Consider the following 21,636-nt stretch of genomic DNA (forward strand, 5'->3'; position numbering starts at 1 on the left):
AGAATTTACAATAGACTTCTTGTCAGAAACTATGCAAGTTAACACAGCGGAGTTATATTTCCAAGAATTAAACAAAAACAAAACTGTCAACACAGATTTCTATACACAGAAAAATATCTATCAAAAATGAAGAAAAGGTCCAGCAGGTGGTGTGGTGGTTAAGGTGCTGGACTCCCACATGATTGACCACGGTTCAATTCCCAGACTTGGGGGCTTGAAACTCAAGCCAGGTGCCCAAAATCCCAAGAGGGGAATAGAGGAGATGGGATTGCAGGGTGGCCACTACCCTGGAGGTGATTTCTCACTTTCCTTCTCTCTGTGTCTCTGCATCTCTAGCAAGTGCATGCACTTGCAAAAATCTATAGCAAAAATCTCTCTTAAAAAAAAATAGGCAAAATTTTTTTTCCTCCAGATATAAAGAAAAACATAAAGAATCCTTTGCCAGTAGACTCAAAGAAAGAGGAGCTATGATACCAGACAAAAACTTAGATCTACACAGAGAAATGAAAGCTCCAGAAATAGTATAAAGATATCAAATGCAAATCTCACTATGACAAATTATATCAATTTTGTTATGTGATAATATCTATATTAAATTTAAAAATGTTCTGAAGAATATGGAATGTTAGGAACTCAATAAAACTGTGCCTTTGATGGAAACATTGGAAGAGATTACCTGAAGAATTTAGAGCAAGATGCATAAAGAAATTTGAGTTTTATAGTGGCTTTCTGGAAAACTCATTTAAAAATTTATTCTTTCATTTATTTATTACATGAAAAAGAAAGTTTGAGAGAGAGAGAGAGAGAGCAAGGAGAGAGGGGGCACCCCAACAGGATCTTCAGGCCAGACCCTCTGCCCTGCTTCAGCCAGCCAGGATCATGGGCACACATCACACCTGGTGTGCACAGGAAGACCTCAGGAAGTGAACCTGGGTCCTTCTCGTATGGCCTCAGCGTGATGGAGCATTGAAGTACTGCTGATCCACTGCTGCCGGCCTCTGGAGAGCTCTTAGGAAATACTCTTTTGGGGCCAGCAGATGGCATAACCGTTACATTGCCGGACTCCCACATGGCCTACCATGGTTCAAGTCCTGGACCTGGTGGCTTGAAATTCATGCTGGGTGCGTGTGTGTACATCCCTAAGATCCCAGGAGGAGAATGGAGGAGAAGAGATTGTGACATGATCTCTCACTTTCCCTCTCACCATCTCTGTCTCTGTCTCTCTGGCAAGCTCACACACCCTATGGCAAAAATCTCTAAACTAAAAAAAAAGAAAGAGGGAGAGAGAGGAAAACAGAGAAGAAGGAAGGGAAGAAAGAAAGAGAGAGAGAGAGAGAAAGAAGAAGGAAGGAAGGAAGGAAAGAAGGGAGGGAGGGAGGGAGGAAGGAAGTCTCTCTTCTGTCAACTGCTAAACTATCTGGTGGGAGATTCCCAGAGGTTTCTACAAATTGCAGTGGCTTTGCCTCTTTTCAACCAGTTTCTTGGGTACTCAGTCTGAATTTTTTTTCTTGTTGTTTTCCTCATATTTGTTTGCTTTTCCAATGGCTATACAAGGATTTAAATCTCTGTATTGAAATATTTCTAATTATAATACATAAAATTACCTATAAAATATGCTTTGATGTAAACCAGACAGAAATGTTATGTATTTTCATTGGAATACACTTCCATGTTCTCAATTACAGAAACAGACCACCAGAATTACACCCTGGGTTGTTTAGGCACATGCCCCATCAATTCTGGTGGCATGGATCCAAACAAATATTTACTGTGTACTTTCAGCCATCCCATTAGCTGGACTCCATAACACTTCATGCCATTGGTTGTAGATAACTCCTGTTTCCATTTCAGATTTGGAATTCTGCAGAGAAATGATTCTCACACTGAGACTGGTGAATGGGATCTTTAAGCTATTTTAAAGATTTTTAAACACTTAAAAAAAAAAGTTTACTGGGGTTGACCCTAAAGCCTAGTGGTTAAGGGAGCAGGATCCCTCATGGCTAACTGTGGTTTGAATACTGGCCCCAGTGACTCAAAAAACATACTGGGCACCTGTGCATGCATGCCCCAAATCCTGACACAATGCTGAAGTGGAGGAGAAGGGATTGCAGTGTAACTGCTCGTCACTCTACCCTAATCCCACTTCTGGTGAGTGCACACACCCTCTGGCAATGAAAACAAACAAACAAACAACAACAAAAAACAAGTGTACTTTTATTGCCTAATTAAGGTGCATAGACTAATAAAATTTAAGAATCCTTTGGAAGACCAGCAGATGGCATAATGGTGATGTCCACTGGACTCTGACATAGTGGACCACGGTTTGAGTCCCAGACCCAATGATTTAAAACACACTGGGCACATATGTGTGCCTGTCCAAAATCCTGACAGGAGAATGGAGGAGAAGGGATTGTGGTGTGGCCATACCCACTGGGGATGATTTCTCACTCTCTATCTCTCTGTCTGTCTCTGTCTCTCTGACAAGTGCATGTGCCCTATAGCAAAAATCTCTCTTAAAAAAAGAACTCCTTGGATTTGACAAGCATAAAATCCATTGAGTGAAATGTCACTGGTTATCTAAGGTTGATCAGCTAAGCAATTTGTAAGAAATATGAACTTGAGGGAAGCAGCAGTTAGCGTAATGGCTATGTCGCTGGACTCCCACGTAGTCGACCACGGTTTGCATTTGGGACCCGGTGGCTTAAAACTCACGCCAGGCGCGTGTGCGTGCACGCCCAAGATCCCGAGAGGAGAATGGAGGAGAAGGGATTACGGCGTGACCATCCCCTCTGGGGGGTGATTTCTTGCTTTCTGTCTCTATGTCTCTCTCTGTCTGTCTGGCGAGCGCACGCGCCCTATAGCGAAAACCTCTCCAAAAAAAGTATATGAACTCGATGAATAAATTAGAGACAATAAACAATCTTCCTTGATGAACAAACAGAGGTTACACTAACAAAAAGAAAACATAAGGATTATTAAATAAAGAAAAGTTTAAGAACCATGCTCCATGAAAATCAATGCCTAAAGCAAAATAATGATAATAATCATAATAATAGTAGTAATAATAACTGATGAGATCCAATTTATATAGACTTATTTCCAGGATTCGAGGAGAAAGCTGGAACCTGGAAAGACCAGGACTGGAGAAACGGATATGCTGGTAAATCTGGATCCCAAGTAGAAAACCAGACTTCACTGCTGGTCTCCAGAAGGGTGTGGCTACCTCCAGCGTGACCCTGCAAGCACGGCTATTGAAGCAGTTCCATGATGGCGCGCACAGCTCCAAGAACTGGCATATGCAGTGATGGCCGTCGTGATGAATGACAGCATGTCAAATGCTCAGTCTTCTGGGAGAAAGACCCAAGTCTGGGCAGTGTCAAGATTCGGGCCAGATGACCTGGTGCCCAGGGCTGGCCTCAACTCCCAGTGGGAACTGGAGAGAAACCCACAGCTGAAGCCCAGCTGAATGTAATAAAGCAACGCCGTGAGTGAGGGCTACGATGGCTGCTCTGTGGGCTCCAAATGTTAAAGACGACACCAAGTCAGTGTCACACGTGGTTAGGACCTCACATGTGCCTTCACGGCTGAGAGTGCCAAGGAAGAATAGCACATCATTCAAAATCCCAAATTTATCTATGTCTGATTTCCACAGCAAAAATCTCTAGTTTTTAATTTAAATTATATAAAAACGTTACCAACTCACAAATAAAATGTTATCATTTTTCCTGAAAAACAAGAGAAAAAGCAAACAAGACACCCTTAATTAATTTTTAATAAATACCACTTTTCATTTGTGCACCAAATATAGAAAATTATTTTTTCACTAAAATATTTTCAGTTCCAAGTATACCGAAAATGTTTAATTTGTCATCTAACGACTCAGAATATAATAACGTGGAAGATGAGAGCCACATTTAAGTTAAATTTTAGATATATTACTCAGATTTTCAATTTTGGGCTCTGAGAGTAGAATGTAAAGATGACTTCATGCTAGTGAAATATAAATTAGTAAATGACAATTTGATTTTATACTAAAATTTGATTTTTAAATGAAACAAGTAATTGTACTGTGTGATTTCAATGATCTCTATCTTTTAAAGTTATTCATATTATGAAACAAAGATCCAATATGATAAGGGAAGTTCTTCGTGTCAACATAATCTACAAAATACAGTAAATATCCTGAGACAACCTCCAAGGGCCATGCGCACGTCTGGCATGGTCCTGCCTCTATTTACTGCATTGCCTCACGTTGCCGGAAAAGCGAAGGACAGCAGGGGCTTCCCGCCTTGCCCTGCAGAGGTATTCACTGTCTGCTCTATCAGACCAAGCCGAGGGAGAGAGGAAGGTAATAATGGAACAATGACGAGATTACATTATTTTCTTCTCTGACAGAGTTCATTTTAAACTTCATGTGCAATTTAACCGAATAGAAGTTTGTATAGGAGAGAAACCGTAAACTCGAGGACTTTTTCCTCACTGACTGAGCCTATAATACTACGCCCTATAAAGATAATAGTTTGTTTGTCTGTTTGTTAATAAAATGACTGGCTTGCAGGGTGACTCTGGTGGTAAATGCAAAATTATCGCAAAGATCTTTTACCTAACAGTAATCCTGGATACTAATAAAACAATGTTCTAGATTTTTTATGAAATCTCTTATCTGTTCAAATTGCTTTGTCTGAGAGAGCTCTAAGAATGGGAACATGACTGTCCCGTGTCCCATTTCCCACACAGAAGGGCCCTGATTCTTTCTGTAGCTCTGAGCAGGCACCATATGTTCCGCCGGCGTGGACCAGGTTACCCCGTGGAAAGTCTTCCAGGGCAGCGTTTACTGGGTGCAACCTTAATTAACTAATTACTCAGGGCAGGGGGAGCAAGACCTGGGAATCCGATTTAACCTTGATATGTGAAACCTGCCGATGTGAAATGTTTTACAGATATCGAAAAATAAACTTTACCCAATAGCACTGAGCAAATACAGATCCAATGTTGTGAAATGGTTCATGAATAGAACTCCAACGCCAGGGTTCATATCGTGTTTTCCAGACTGGCTAAACATTCAGTTTATCACCGTGTGCTCCGCTGTGTGTAGCATGTGGGCTGTTCCCACCGAATGACACAGATTTCAAAAAATAAGTATGATTAATTAGATAAGTTTAATGACTGATGTCAAAAGTTCCTGCAGCCAGCTCTCCATTTGGTCTTTTACAGAGGTAAATATTACAAAGGCCTTTAAAGACAAGTTTTTAAGAGGTTCAGCTACCTCCATAGAATTAAATATTTAAACGACAGAAAATGTGCTTTCTTCTTAAAAAAAAAAAGAAAGAAAAGACAGGCATGAAAATTATAACTAGAGAGTGTATCTCTAGTTAATCCACAGTGAATAATAAGCCATGTGGGAAGGTGATATAAGGAAGTGGTTTTAATAATAGGATCATTATTAACCACGAAAATGTATATGATAACAAAAACAGTGAACTAGAAAAATATATTTCACTTCAAAATTAAGTCACTTAATATAAAGTTGTAAACATCAGCTCACATCACCTCTCCCCTTTCCCTGGTCCAATTTGTATTTACTGTTACACATTAACTTCAGAGTCTCTTGTAGCTGACAACATGTACTGTTAAGCTTTGGAAAACCCAGATAACAATCGTTAAAGTCAGAAGGAAAGATCCAGACACTAAGAGAAAAGCCTATTGAAACGGCGGCTCTGCAGAGGTCCAAAGTTGCCTTGTCTCTCCTTTCTTTTGCTTCGATGGGGGAGAACAGGCATTATCTCTGTCCCTCCTGGCTGTGACCTTGGAACCTCAATCTCTATCTATAACTTGAGGACCCTGGAGTTCCTGAGCTGGAATCCTCGGATTTCCTTCTGGCTCTGGGGTTTCTGTAGGGATGAGGCACCGCCTGCTGCAGCTGCCCCCTGCTGCTGTGACCTCGGATAAGAGGCTCAGCTGTCTCCTCCAGTTGCTGACCCCGCTCTGCAGTCCTCCTCGGGATCATCTCAGAGCCTTAGACCAGAGACCCCTGACACATGCCCCGTTTCATGGCCACTGACTCAGCTTCCCCAAACAGGATACTACCTTGGCCATGGCTCACTAAGGCCACGGCTTGGACCAGAGTGCCATACCTAGGGTGGCTGGTGTCCCACCCAGGTCCGCTGCAGTTCTGTGTGTTCAGGTTATTTAATTTTTTTTTCTTTGTGTAAAAACAAAACAATAAAACAGAAAACCTTCCCAAGATCTAGGTTATAAAAGTCTTACTCCTAGACCCAGTTATTGATCAGTCATGTATACCCCTTTCCCCAGGGCCATTCTCTTCCTCGGGAAATTACACTGCTTTCTGTCGGCTATGCTTTCTAACCTGTAAAACAGAAATGCTCTCAAAGGAGAATGCTTTGTATTATCTCCTGGTGTCTCTTTCCAGATGGAGAGGTTCCACTGAGATAATAACCCTGGCCTCGTGTCACCTGCCCCTCTCTCCTCCCCCAGAGATGATGAGTGATCCCTCTGTCTGTCCCTCTCCTCTCCCACTTTTGGAGCCCAGATGTGCACAGGGCACACGTTTCTGTTCTACTCCTCCGTGTGTCTGGGTGTTTGAGAGGCAGGCTCTGCCCCTGTGGGGGAAGAAGGAAGAACCTGGAACATGAAATAGGACAAAAAAGAATGGAGATCAAAACATGCAAGTGGGGGCCAGCAGGTGGCATACTGGTTAAGGCGTTGTACTCCCACCTGACCAACCATGGTTTGAGTCCTGGACCCAGAGGCTTGAAACTCAATACTGGGTACATGTGAGTGCCCAAAACCCTGAGGGGGAATGGGAGAGAAGGGACTGCAGCATGGCCATCCTTCCTGGTAGGTGATTTCTTGCTTCCTCTCTCTCTCTCCAGTGAGCACACAAGCCCTATAGCAAAACTCTCTTGGGGAAAAAAATGTAAGTGAAGAGACTGTGTGCGTCAAGTGCCATCCACAGTTGTGTGTCACCAACTGGGATCTCAGCTTTGTAGATCAACACAGCCTTGACTAGTGACACAATTCCCAGTGCCCACAGGTCCACCAACTACTTGGGGAAATGCAACTATTCCCAAGGCTAGTGTCACAGCCAAGCAGCAGAGACACCTGGAACCCCAAGGGGAAGGGTTGTGGGTTGAGCAAGGACAGACAGAAAGAAAGACACCTGGTGGACCAGGTGTCTCTCATGGAGGACCCTGGGGTTCCAAGACATTCTGTGTTCATTTTTTTATAGGGAAAGCCAAGCTGCCAACTTCAGCTGTGGAGCACCTTGCGCCTGCATCTCGTGGTTCTCCCAAGACTCTCCTGGCCTTCTCTGGCTGACCTTCTGGTTTGTTCTATCAGTATCGCCCAGCAGTAGGTGAAGTCTTTGTTGAGAGCTTTCACATGCCCTCCAGCATAAGCAAAAAGACTGTATCCACTTGAAGGCGCTCCCTGCAGCTAAGAGCAGGAGAAGATGCTGCCTAGGGGCGTCAGGAAGGGCGTTATTGCCTAACTACTGAGCGGTGCCTCAACCACATCCACGTAACAGGCCCACTGTGAGCTGCACCTCACAGAACCGCCTCTTCACTCATGGACCAGTGGGCCAGCCTTGGCTCAGTAAAACCAGCTCTGGTTACTTGGGGGGAAGGTGGATAAGGAGAGGAAGAGCATCTATTTCATGTGTGCATGGCTCTGATGGTGTGATTCTATCCACATGTTGATTCGAGAGTCCCACAGGAGCAAAGAGGCTAAATATTTGCATGTCCTTCGGGGAACCCTGGTAAGCTTCTGACGGACACTGGGCAATCATGAGGCAGAGATCATACACCCGACACTGCTTGGAGTGTGGCTTCTCAGTTTAGCTACACGGTGGTCTACCACAGCTTAGTGACTAAGCTAAATAAACCGCCAAGCTGGGGATGACAGGCATGCTGGTTTAGAGACAGCAGCCAGCACCCCTTGCTCAGAAGAGTGACGTGTGTAGACCGTGGACCTCGATGATGGGACGTGAAATATGAGGCAGCAGCAACCACCGTGTTAACGAAACAGTGCCCCTGCAGATGAAGGAGTGACAAGTGGTCATGTGAGCAGTTCTTACCGCACGGTGGTGATGGTGTCCCTTTGGAGATTTCCTTGAAGTCTTGACTCTCCTGGTCCTGCCAGGCGATGCTGTACTGATGGAAGCAGACGTTGGCCTCGAAGTAGGAGGTGTCTTTGAAACAGAAGATGGCCTCGAAGTTGTTATAGTCCTGGATAAAGATCTGGTCTGTGTGGGCCACGGGGACAAAGAGGCTTCTCTTCCCTTGGCTAATCTTAGGCTCTGGCACACAAAAACAATTGACTGATATTCTTATCATGTTCTCAGATTTGCGACCCTTGTGTTTCCTCCCCCTTCTTCCCCTGAACTGGGATTGCAGAGGGGAAACTTTCAGTACCAAAGAGCATGGATTGGTTCTTCCTTCCATCCCCATAGCTCCCCTGGCCGGACTCGATTTGCAGGCGGGACCCATTTCTCCTCCCCAGCCTCTCATTGATTCTAGTGTTCTATGAAAAACATATCATAGGGACCAGCAGTTAGCGTAATGGCTATGTTGCTGAACTCCCACGTAGTCGACCACAGTAAGCGTCCCGGACCCGGTGGCTTAAAACTCACGCCGTGCGCGTGTGCGTGCGTGCCCAAGATCCCGAGAGGAGAATGGAGGAGAAGGGATTGCGGCGTGGCCATCCCCCCTAGGGGGGTGATTTCTCGCTTCCTGCCTCTCTGTCTCTCTATGTCTGTCTGGCGAGCGACGCGCCCTATAGTGAAAACCTTTCAAAAAAAAAAAAAAAGAAGAAAAACATATCACAAGAAAAACATATCACAGATCAATATTCTTTGGAAATGCCCCAGGCATGGGGTCTTTGAGGAATGAGTTGAGGTGCAGTAGCTTGAGGTTTGTGTCAGGGTAGGAAGGAGGCAGGGGGTGCAAGGAAGCCGGACCTGGAACCTGAGGGTCAGCACAGCAGGACTAACATTAGTCACGTTCCTGATGCTGCTGCTCTCTCTTCTCTCTCTCTCTCTCTCTCTTACTCTCCTCCATACTCTCAACAGTCAGCTCATCTCCCATTCACACTTCCTTCTCACTTTCCAGAATTTTCTCTGTCAAACTCAGACGCTGAAAAGTGGAAAGCACCAGTATGCTCTGTATAGCTTCTTCAGCTCGAAACCGACAGAGAAGCACGAGAGAAAAGGGAAAAGAGAATGATTTAAATACAAACCTTGCCCCTGATGGTGCTGTATTTTTTTCTCATTTCCATGTCCTCTTTTTGTTTGTTAACCTGTAATGTTGAAGGCCCACATCGTTTGTTATTACTTGCAAAGATTAAAAGAATTTTCTATGAAACTTCCTTAAGCAATGAAAGAGTAGCATTTTAAATTATATTGCCCACCAAAACTATAATGGAAATATAAGATAATGGGAATTCAATAATATTGAATGTGAATTACAAGTGAAAACTAATTTGTATCCCAAAAAAAGTACTTAAGAAGCAAACAGGAATAGATAACATTGTAACTATTTAAAGTCCCTAGCACTTATTCATTACTTTAAATGTAACAGATTATAGAGAAATGCAAACTGTTTCCTTATGAGGGGAAATTCTGTTTGATACATTATTCTAATAGCAATAATCCTAGGCTTCATCGTAAGATTTTTTGAGAAGTTTAAGATAATTTAATAGTCAAGCTTACATTATGTAATGAATAACATTTTACTTTAAAAGTCAATTCTAGATTCCAAGCATAAAAAGTATTGCATGAAAAAATATACCATTAATGCATGCTTCTACAATATTTTTTCCATAATATGAATTTATGAGGAAGGCTAGTGATTCTAATTATAACTACTTTCATTTGAGATTAAACAACCATGAGAAATAGATCTTACCAGTAATTTCTTTGGTATCTTAACAACTACAAAGGGTTTCCGAAAAGCTTTCTCACCTACCAATAAAGCAAAACTCAACAGAAAGAGGTCTGTCTCATGACACGCAGTCCAGAAGGTGGTTACTGATGTCCATGAAGGGCTGCGTATACTTTGTCTCGGTGGGTTTGAACTCAAGCCTAACATCAGAGGGAAGTGCCATTATAATGGTTTTAAAATCTTCTTCTCCATCTTACTCTAAGAAATTGCTAGAGGGAACCAGCAGTTAGCGTAATGGCTATGTCGCTGGACTCCCAGGTAGTCGACTGCGGTTCGCGTCCCGGACCCGGTGGCTTAAAACTCAAGCCGGGCGTGTGTGCGTGTGTGCCCAAGATCCTGAGAGGAGAATGGAGGAGAAGGGATTGCGGCGTGGCCATCCCCCCTGGGGGGTGATTTCTCGCTTTCTGTCTCTCTGTCTCTCTCTATCTGGCGAGCGCACGCACCGTATAGTGAAAATCTCCCTCCTCCCCAAAAAAAGAAATTGCTAGATGGGCAGGCGCTAGGGTGCAATGGTAATGTGCTATTCCAGAGAAGCCAGGTCGCTATGGCAATCTCAGAACTCCCTGCCTGGTCAGCCTGAAACACACAGGGCACACGTGTGACCACTGGGATCTGGAATCAGGAGGCCTGGAGACAGGGACTTGCACTGTGACTGGCCTTGTGGGGAGTGCTCATCTCTCTCTCTCTCTCTCTCTCTCTCTCGTAAATGTGCATACACTCTAGCATACATAAAGAAAAAAAAAAAGAAATTCCTAGAAATAGTCAACCATCCCTCCTTCATTATAGAGTATTTACTGAGTGCATACCATGTGCCAGGCACTACCCTAGGTGCTGAGTGTATGGTGCCAAACAAAATGGAAGGTGAATTAAGACTGTACAGGCAGGGCCATTTACACAGCATGGTCAGAAAGCGCCCCCCTGGAGGAAATGACAGTTTGGCTGTGATCTGAAGAATGAAAAGTAGCAACCATGTGGAAAGTGTGAAGAAGGGGGGACAAGAGGGTTATGGGAAATCTCTCTACCTTCCCTCAGTTTTGTTGTGCGCCTAAAACTGCTCAAAAAAAAAAAAAAAAAAGAGTATTTTTTTTAAAAGTGAGAAGAGCCATTCAAATGAAAGAAACTACACTGTGGACCAGCAGATGGTATAGTGGTTACATCACTGGACTCCTGCATAGTTGACTGCAGTTCAAGTCTCAGACCTGGTGGCTTAAAACTCACGCCAGGCACATGCGCGTGTGTGCCCAAAATCCTGAGAGGAGAAGGGACTGCAGTGTGGCCAAACCCCTAGGGGGGTGATTTCTAGCTTTCTGTCTCTCTGTTTCTCTCTGTCTCTCCAGCGAGTGCATGCGCCCTACACCAAAAAAATCTTTCTAAAAAATAAATAAAAAACACACTGAAGACCCTAGAGCAGGACAGATATGTGTGGTTCTGCTACAATAAGATCAAGAAGGTATAAAGATTGGATTTTATTTTATCTTTTGCTATAGGACACACACACTGGTCACAGAGAGGGAAGTGAGGAATCACCTGCAGGGAGGATGGCCACGCTGCAATGCCTTTCCCTCCATTCCCCTCTCAGGATCTTGGGCACACATGCACATATGCCAGCATATTTTTCAAGCAGCTGGGTCTGGGACTTGAACCATGTAGTTGATTGCATAGGATCCAGTGCCTTAACAACATTACCTGCTGGCCCCAGATTTTATTCTCAATGCAATGGGATGCTATTGAATAACTAGGTGTGTGTGTGTGTGTGTGTGTGTGTGTGTGTTGGGGATGTAGGGTGACAAGATATTTCATTTTAAAGACATCATTCTGGGGAAGCAGGTTTCTAGTCAAAATCAAGTAGCTGTTATCAAACTGGCCCTCTCAAAAATAACACCTTTAACTCTGAGGAAAAAAAATAGAAAACAATAAAACAAAAAACCCTGAAAACAATAGAAAGAGAGCAGAAGCAGACAAATTTGGGGGGCAGTCAACCCTTGAAAGGGCGGACAACACAGAGTGGATTCCCGTATGTACAGCTCATTGTTTTCTTTTTGTGAGAAAAGGAGAGCAAAGGGGAGGAAGAGCGAGCGCTATTTTCAATAGGGTTTCACCCTTCCACTACCCCCGCCCCCAAGCCTTTGGGTGAGCTAAGATTTGGACAGCCACAACCGGCGTGTTTAGACAGATCCAGGCTCTGAGCCAGGCCTTTCACGTGGCTCCAGCAACACATGGCAGCACCTACTTCCTGTGCCACCAAGGCTGGGCCTGTTTCTACGGTTCGACTTGACAGCCGTCTGTGCTAGGTGAAACAGCTAAGCCATGCTGGAAAACCTGCGATATGTCTTCAGAATTCAGGACAATCACAGACAGGGAGTGGAAAGTGAGGCAGGGGAATCCCAGGAAGAGCCAGGCTTAGGGACCCCCAATTCTGTGTATATACTCTGACTAAATCTCCAGCTGACCGCTGAGTCATATCTGCACCGAAACTGAGGCACAAAGATTGAAACATTTCAGCTGCCATCCACTGTAGATGAGACAGCTTGTAGTTTGAATCACATTCATTTCCTGATTTAAAAAAAAATAACATATAACTGGGACCAGCAGCTGACCAAATGGCTATGTCACTGGACTCCCATACAGTTGACCGTGGTTCGAGTCCCGGACCTGGTGGTTTAAACTCACGCAGGGTGTGCGGGTGTCCGTGCCCAAGATCCTAAGAGGAGAATGGAGGAGAAGGGATTGTGGGTGGCCATCCCGCCTGGGGGGGTGATTTCTCACTTTCTGTCTCTCTGTCTCTCTCTTTTGGGGGAGCACACATGCCCTATAGCAAAAACCTCTTCAAAAGAAAAAAATAACTTTCATAGAGCTTATAAAATCTAAAATTACTCACCATAGGAAAATGTGACCCATTTTCAATTGAAAAGATGATTAACAGAGACTGACCCTGAGACAAAGGTTCAGAGAGAGTGAAATAAGGCCTCCAAGGTGCTGTAAGAAAGAGCTTACAAATTATTATTTTTTAAGAGAGATTTTGCACTCATCAGAGAGAGAGAGTGCACACACAGACACAGAGAGAGAGTCAGAAATTGAAAATCACCCCCTAGGACGGATGGCCATGCTGCAATCCCTTCTCCATTCTCCTCTCAGGATTTTGGGCACACACGTACATGTACCCAGCATGAGTTTCGAGCCTCCAGGTCTGAGACTTGAAGTGGTTAACCATGTGGGAGTCCAATGATATAACCATTACATCATCTGCTGGTCCCCAAAGCTCACAAATATTATAAATTCTATACTGAACATTTAAAATTGAGGAAGACACAAAAGTGGCAGGAAGTTTGTACTGGGCAGGAGGCGAGTTGTCTGCAGCTTGGGCAAAAATGCCTTGTTTAAAAGCAGCTCAAGCTGGAAGACAGGGTCGGCAAGGAGACATCTTGCAGAACAGTTTGCAGTTGGGGCGATAATAACTGACATGGCACAAAAAAAAAAAAAAAAGGAACTTGGATTCCCCATTGGCCAGAGCGGCTGTGTTGTATTTATCTTGCTGATAAGAACTCTTCAAAACTGGCCTGCAGTGATGCACCCTGTGTTGTAAAAGTGGAACCCAGTGACAATGGACTCCTTTCGACTGAGTTAAAGTTCCACCAACGAGCTGCTAAACCAGAACAAATAAAAAATGGATTCGTGGATTTGTGTCCATAAGTTGAAATACCTGGGTGTTCCTAAGTATTGGGGGGTCTGGTCTGCATGAAAAAATAGAAAAAGTTACAGGCTTATGATAATAGATTGCTTTGAGAGTGACCTTCGGAAAATACATGAAGCAAACACCAGAAGGTTTTCTTAGAAAATTGTCTTGAAGCTACACTTAAGAATGCTGGACATTCTGGAACATGTTCATGAGCATGAGTATGTACACAGAGATATCAAAGCCTCAGATCCACTCCTGAGCTACAAGAATCCTGACAAGGTTTACTTGTTACATCATAGCCTTGCTTATCGGTACTACCCGGAAGGAGTTCATCAAAGAGTACAAAGAGGACCCCAGAAGATGCCACATGGCACTATCTAATTCACAAGCATTGATGCGCATAATGGCATGGCCCGGTCAAGACGTGGTGATTTGGAAATACGTGGTTACTGCAAGATCGAGGGGCTCAGAGGCCATCTTCCTTGGGAGGGTAATTTCAAAAAGCCTAACTATGTTAAAGATTCCAAAATTAAATATGGAGAAAATATTTCAGGTTTTATGGACAAATGTTCCCCTGAGAAAAACAAGCCAGGTGAAATTGCTAAATATGTGGAAACAGTGTAGTGACTGGACTGGACTGAAAAACCTCTTGATCAAAATTTACAAGATAGTCTTTTGCAAGGACTAAATGCTATAGGAAGTCAGGATGATGGCAAATTGGACCTTGGCACTGTGGAGAGTGGAGGCTTGGAAGCAAAAACAGTAACAAGGAAAAGAAAGAAGGAAAATGAAGAAAGCACAGAATCTAGTGTTGAAGATATGGAACGTTCAAACTCACCGACAGAGGAGGCCACACAGACCCGTTCAAGAACCAGAAAGAGAATCCAGAAGTAAATCAAAGGCTGGGAACCAATTTTTCTTTTTTTACTTTCATTGAACTTTTTTCTCCTTTTCTGTTGTGTTTTGTTTTTGTGAGTCTTGTGTGGTGGGAGCAGTAATTACATATTTATGTCTTTGGAAAACAAACTTAAAAAAAATACTGTGTACAATTTAAAATTAACTAATTAATTAATTAATTAATTAAGGAAGATAGAGGAATTATATCACCAGCAGGCCTCGTCCACAAGAAAAGCTAAAGGCAGTTATTCAAACTGAGGGGAAATAATTCCAGAGAGAACTCATAATCTTCAGGAAGAAATGAAGAGTGTCACTAATAGTAAATATCTCAGTATAGAGACTATTTTGTCTTTTAAAAAACAAGTTTATTTATTTCTTCCAATAGTGAGAGGAAAAAAGAGAGATACAGGGACCCCCAACAGGGTCCTAATGCTCTGATCTACCCTTGGCTTCAGCCGGCCATGAATTCTCCCCCAAACTCCACATCCCTTCCATGCCCAGTATACTCAGGAGTTTCCGGAACTTTCCATTGGATCAACTTCTCATAGCACTGGGTTTTAGCTGTACTACCCACCCCCACTACTGTGTCTTAATTTCTTTCAAATACATAGGAGTATTTAAAGCAAAGAGACTGATAATTATAAATGTGAAAACTCTAACATGAAGAATGGAGAAATAAACCTATATAAATATATATTTGCAAGGTTTTTATATTTTACACAGGATTCTCCAACACTAACTGTAAGTGTACCATCAAAAATTAAGGATGTAGGGACTAGCAGATGGCACAATGGCTACGTAGCTGGACTTCCCATGTAGCCGACCGCGGTTCGAGTCCTGGACCCGGTGGCTTAAACTCACACCAGGCACATGTGTGTGCATACCTAAAATCCCAAGAGGAGAATGGAGGAAAAAGGATTGCGGCATGGCCATCCCCCAGGGGGTGATTTCTCTGTCTTTCTAGTGATTGCACATGCCCTGTAGCTAAAACCTCTCTCCCCCCCCCAAAAAAAAATTAAGGATGTAAATTATAATCACTAGAGCAACCACTGAAAGGTAGAGTCAAAAGCTGATAGATAAATTAAGATGAAATTCTGGGTCAGATGGTGTTATAGTGGTAATGCAACTGGACTCACATAGGAAAGGTCCACAGTTTGCATCCCAGGACCTCTCTGAGTGTGCTACTCATGCACATGTGTACCTGTGATCTGGGCCAGCTGAGACTTGGGGTGCATCACAGATGTAGACACTGTTGAGGCTGTTTCTTTCTTTCTTTCTTTCTTTTTTTTTGGAGAGATTTTTCACTATCGGGCGTGTACACTCACCAGACAGACAGAGAAAGACATAGAGACAGAAAGCGAGAAATCACCCCCCTGGGGGGATGGTCACGCCGCAATCCCTTCTCCTCCATTCTCCTCTTGGGATCTTGGGCACGCACGCACATGCACCCAGCGTGAGTTCTAAGCCACCGGGTCCGGGACGTGAACCGCGGTCGACTATGTGGGAGTCCAGCGACATAGCCATTACGCTAACTGCTGGTTACCACTGTTTCTTTCTTGAAAGAAATAAATACAAATAAAACTTTAAAAGTAGAATTCTAAAATATATTAAAAGGATAGCAAAAAGAACAGAGGAAACATGACAACAACAATAACAAGAACAGAAAGCACATATAGGACACAAACAGTAAAATATAATAGTAGACTTAAACCTAAGTCTATCAATAATAGCACTGAATTTTGATAGATGAAACAATTTAGTTAAAATGCAAAAATGGTCAGAATATATAAGAATATACAAGAAAGCAAGATCCATTTGTATTCTTTCTCCAAGAGAAGCACTTTAAATATAAATATATGGAGAGGTTAAAAGTAATTTTATTGAAAATTATATGCAATGAAACCATAAGAAGACTGGAGAGGCTTATTATATAGGGACATGCAAATCAAAACCACTTAACCATAGTAAAGATGATTTTGATCAAGAAAATAAAGAACAAGTGCTAGTGGGACTATGGTGTGAAGGGAACTCCCTTACACTGGTGATGGGAATATAAGTTGGTTCAGCCACTATGGAAAACAATATGGGGGTTCCTCAAAATCTGGCAAATGGAACTACCATATGACTCAGTAATCCCATTCCTTGATATTTACCCAAAGGATAAGAAAATACTCAGTCAGAAAGATACTTACACATACATGTTTATTGCAGCATTATTCACAAGTGCTAAGACATGGAATCAACTTAAGTGTCCAAGAATTGATGACTGGATTGAAAAAAATGTGGCACATATACACTATGAATATTACTCAGCCATAAAGAATAATAAGACCCTGTTGTTTGATAAAAAGTGAATGAATTTAAAAGATTTAATGCTAGACAACGTAAGCCAGACTATGTGAAAAACAAAATATACCAAATGTCTGCACTCTATGGCAGAAACTGACAGATTCAAAGACATAATAGGGAGGACAAGTGTAGATACCAGAGACTGCATGGGAGGGGAGTGGATAGTAAAGAGTGGGTAGAAGGGGCTCAGGGAAGACATACTTAATAGACAGAAGAACATAAAATTCTTTGTTGGGAAATTATATAGTAATATCCTTGATTTAATTGTCACATACTGCACACACAGTTTGAAAATCTATATTGTGCACTGCAGAGTACACCAATTAAATGTGAATAAGAAATCATAACATGGATTCCCATGTAGTCGACCGCGGTTCAAGTCCTGGACCTGGTGGCTTAAACTCACGCCAGGCGCGTGTGTGTGCTTGCACAAGATCCCAAGAGGAGAATGGAGGAGAAGGGATTGCGGTGTGGCCATCTCCCCCTGGGGGGTGATTTCTCACTTTCTGTCTCTCTGTCTCTCTCTGTCTTTCTGGCGAGTGCATGCACCCTATAGCAAAAACCTCTCAAAAAATAATAAAAAAAAGAAATCATAACATGAAAATTTAAAAAGCAAGAAAAAAAAAGAAAGCAAGCTGGAGAGGATATATTTATACTTAATATAGTAGACCTCAGGATTGAAGACTAGAGACAAAGAGAGACATTTCACAATGATAAAAGGATCGTTTAATGAAGAAGTCATAACAATCTTACTAAGTGCCTAATAATAGAGCTTAAAAATACATGGAACATACTGGCCTCGTGGCCTACTGGTAAAGGAAGCTAGATCCCACATAGCTGATTACGTGGTTCAAATTCTAGCCCCATTGGCTTGAGAAACACACCAGGCACATGAGTGTGCTTGTCCCAAATCCCAACAGAATAAAGGAAAGGGGTGAAAGAAAGAATAGTGGTGTGACCATGTCCCATGACATGGTAGTCTTTCTCTCTTTTCCTCTCTCCCTCTTTTATGAGAGCACGAGAGGCAAATTAAAAATAATAACAATAATAAAAAACATGAAGCAAGAATTTATAAAATTATATAAATAAATAAAACTCCTCTCTCACAATTGATAGAGACAAAAAAAAATTAGATACACAGATGTCCTGAGGCTGGCAGGTGGCATGGTGGTTAAGAGCACTGGATTCCCACATGGCCAACCATTGTTCGAGTTCCGGACCTGGCAACTTGCTTTCTCACTTTCTCTCTCTCTCTGTCCCTCTCTGGTCAAATTAAAATAAATAAATAAATAAAGTTAAAAGTTAAAAATAAAATAATTCTTAAAAATTACTGTCAATACATTTATAGTGATAAAACATTTACAGAGAATGTTTTCCATTTGCAATAATATTAAGCTAGAAATCAATACCAAACACATATCAAACACATCTCACAAATCTCTAATACTTATAGATTAAACAAAGTCCTAGATCACAAGGGAAATTAGAAATCAAAAAGTGTTTCAAACTGGAGCAAGCAGATGGTGTGCTTATATTAAAAATAATTGGGGGAACCAGCAGTTAGCATAATGGTTATGTCGCTGGATTCCCACGTAGTTGACCGCGGTTCACGTCCCGGACCTGGTGGCTTAGAACTCACGCCAGGCACGTGTGCGTGCGTGCCCAAGATCCCGAGAGGAGAATGGAGGAGGAGGGATTGCGGCATGACCATCCCCCCTGGGGGGTGATTTCTCGCTTTCTGTCTCTATGTCTCTCTCTGTCTGTCTGGCGAGCACTGTCTGGCGAGTGCACGCACCCTATAGTGAAAAAAAAACTCTCAAAAAAAATGAGTAAAAAAAATAAAATAACTGGGACTAGCAGATGGCGTAATGGTTATGTCACTGGACTCCCATATAGTCAACCACAGTTCAAGTCCCAGACTGGCAGCATAAAACTCATACTGGGCACTTGTGCATGTGTTGCCAAAATTCCGAGAGGAGAATGGAGAAGGGATTGTGGTGTGGCCATCGTCCCTGTTGCCAAAATTCTGAGAGAAGAATGGAGAAGGGATTGCGGTGTGGCCATCGTCCCTGGAGGGGTGATTTCTCACTTTCTGTCTCTCTGCCTCTCCAGTAAGCACACACACCCTATAGCAAAAATCTCTCTTTAAAATTTTTTTTAAATATGGGACCAGCAATTGGTGTAATGGCTATGTCACTGGACTCCCACGTAATCGACTGTGGTTCGAGTCCCGGACCCGGTGGCTTAAACTCACAGTGGGTGCATGTGCATGAGTGCCCAAGATCCTGAGAGGAGATTGGAGGGGAAGGGGTTGCGGTTGCGGTGTGGCCATCCCCCTGAGGGGGTAATTTCTTCCTTTTTGTCTCTCTGTCTTTTCGGTGAGCACAAGTGCCCTATAGCAAAAACTCTCAAAAATAAATAAATAAATAAATAAATAAAAATATGAACTCAATGACTTAAATTTTCAAACTAAGAATATAGAAGAGGGCCCAGACACAGTGGCACTAGCGATAGGGCACCACTGTGTGACACTGGAGCTATATGGGAAGCCCTAGTGTTAGGATCCCAGGTTAACATACTGGGCTTGCCCAAGGATGAGTCTGTGGTCCGGCTGACTAGAAATCTAGGTGGGCTAGTGAGGTGTGACTTTTTCAAAGGTACCTCGCTCTTTCTCTCTCATAAAATAAATTTTAAAAAGAAGTAAAAAGAAGGTAGAAATAAAGAACAAAGTAAATATGAAGTAAGTAGAAAAGGGAAAAATATATATAAAGATCAGAACAGAAATCAATGAAATAAAACAAATAGAAGAAATAAGACAAGTAGAAAAAAAATAAAACCCAAAGCCAATTCTTTTTTTATTTTTATTTTTTTGGAGAGGTTTTTGTTATATGGTGCGTGTACTCGCCAGATAGACAGAGAGAGACAGAGAGACAGAAAGCGAGAAATCACCCCCCCAGGGGGGATGGCCACGCCGCAATCCCTTCTCCTCCATTCTCCTCTTGGGATGTTGGGCACACACGCACATGCGCCCGGTGTGAGTTTTAAGCCACTGGGTCCAGGACGCGAACCGCGGTCGACTACATGGAAGTCCAGCGACATAGCCTTTACGCTAACTGCTGGTCCCCCCAATGCCAATTCTTTAATAAGATCATCAAAGATGATAAACCCCCAACTAGACTTATCAAGAACATAACTGACTAGCATCAGGAATGAAATACGAGGGATGGAAGGTATTGTGGTGGTTATTGGTGGTTAACGGCTGACTAAGGTTTGAGTCTCAGACCTGGTGGCTTGCTTTCTCACTTTCCCTTTCTCTCTCTGTTTCTGTCTCTCTCTGTTTGAAATTTTAAAAAATAATAATAAATAAAATAATTCTTTAGAAAAAGGAATGAAGGAGGGTTTATTATCTTAGCTACTACAGATATTAGAATAATAAAGAAATATGTAGGAAACCTCACACCAACAAATTTAATAATTAATTGAAATGAACAAATTGAATAATACAATTAATGAAACAGACACAAAGGAAATAGAATATATAAATAGTTCTATATTTATTGAATAAAATTAAACCATTATCAAAAAAACTTTTCATAAAGAAACTACATCCCCAGGTATTTTCACTGGTGAATGCTATCAAATGTTTAAGAAGAAACAGCATCAATGTTATAAAATTGTTCTCAGAAATAGAGAAAAAATGATATATTTCCCAACCCATTTTAAGGGGCCAGTAGTACTCTAACACTGAAACTTGAATAGGATGAAAAAAAATTATATATATATATAAAGAATGAGAGTGAGTGAAAGAAGAAGAGAAAGAAAGAAGGGTGCCAACTGGTGGCACGCTATTTAAGACAGCTGGATCTCATATGGTCAACTGTGCAAGTGTGCATGTCCAAAATCCATAAAAGAAGAAATGGAGGAGAAGGGATTGCATCATGACCATTCCCCATGGGGGTACTTTCTCACTTTTCTTTCTCTTTCTCTGTCTCTGTCTCTATCTCTCTCTTGCAAGTGCACATGGCCTTTGGTAAATAAAAAAAAAAAAGTGAAAAAAGAAAAAAGAAAGAGAAAGAAAAACAACTTAAAGGCCAATGTCCCTATGAACGTAGATTCAAAATCCTCTAACAAACTATTAGCGAATTGACTCCAATATATAAAATGTATAATAGATCATAATAAAGTGAGATTTATCTTAGGAATGTCAAAAAAAATTTTTTTTCACTACAGGGCATGTGTGCTCACCAGAGAGAGAGAGAGAGAGACAGAGAGACAGAAAACAAGAAATCACCCCCCCCAAGGGGGAGGGCCACGCCACAGTCCCTTCTCCTCCATTCTCCTCTCGGGATCTTGGGCACGCACGCACACATGCCCAGCGTGAGTTTAAGCTACTGGGTCTGGGACTTAAACCACGGTCAACTACATGGGTGTAGTCCAGCGACATAGCCGTTACGCCACTGCTGGTCCCAATCTTTAAAAAAAAAAAAAAAAAAAAAAAGAAAATCTTTTGACTTCAGGGTAGGCAAGGATTTCTAAACATACATAAAGCAATACTCCTAAAAAGAAAAATAATCAATAAATTATACTTTAAATACTTTTCTTTCCGACGTATTGTTAAGAAAATGATCAGAAGATGCAGAGTTGGGAAAAAATATACATACAGAATATATCTGATGAAAAACTGGTATCCAGGAAACAGTTTCTAGATTGTATTGTAATCGCAAGTTTAGTTAATATATATATATTATATATATT

At 42.1% G+C, this 21,636-nt stretch overlaps 1 protein-coding gene and 1 pseudogene across 1 annotated transcript in view; one reads left to right on the forward strand and one right to left on the reverse strand.

Annotated features, from left to right (window-relative positions):
- Positions 1-21,636, reverse strand: part of CUNH10orf67 (chromosome unknown C10orf67 homolog) — a 195,783-nt gene that overhangs the window by 53,165 nt on the left and 120,982 nt on the right. Inside the window, exons 9-10 of the mRNA XM_027771097.1 lie at positions 9,256-9,315; positions 8,096-8,317 (exon numbers count right to left, since the gene is read on the reverse strand). Coding sequence (XP_027626898.1) covers positions 8,096-8,317; positions 9,256-9,315 — 282 coding nt within the window. The remainder of the gene's footprint in view (positions 1-8,095; positions 8,318-9,255; positions 9,316-21,636) is intronic.
- On the forward strand, positions 13,328-14,529 carry LOC102472153 (serine/threonine-protein kinase VRK1 pseudogene; annotated as a pseudogene).

Source organism: Tupaia chinensis, unplaced genomic scaffold (genome assembly GCF_000334495.1).
Source record: "Tupaia chinensis unplaced genomic scaffold, TupChi_1.0 Scaffold000001_1, whole genome shotgun sequence".
In the NCBI taxonomy this organism is placed as follows: domain Eukaryota; kingdom Metazoa; phylum Chordata; class Mammalia; order Scandentia; family Tupaiidae; genus Tupaia; species Tupaia belangeri.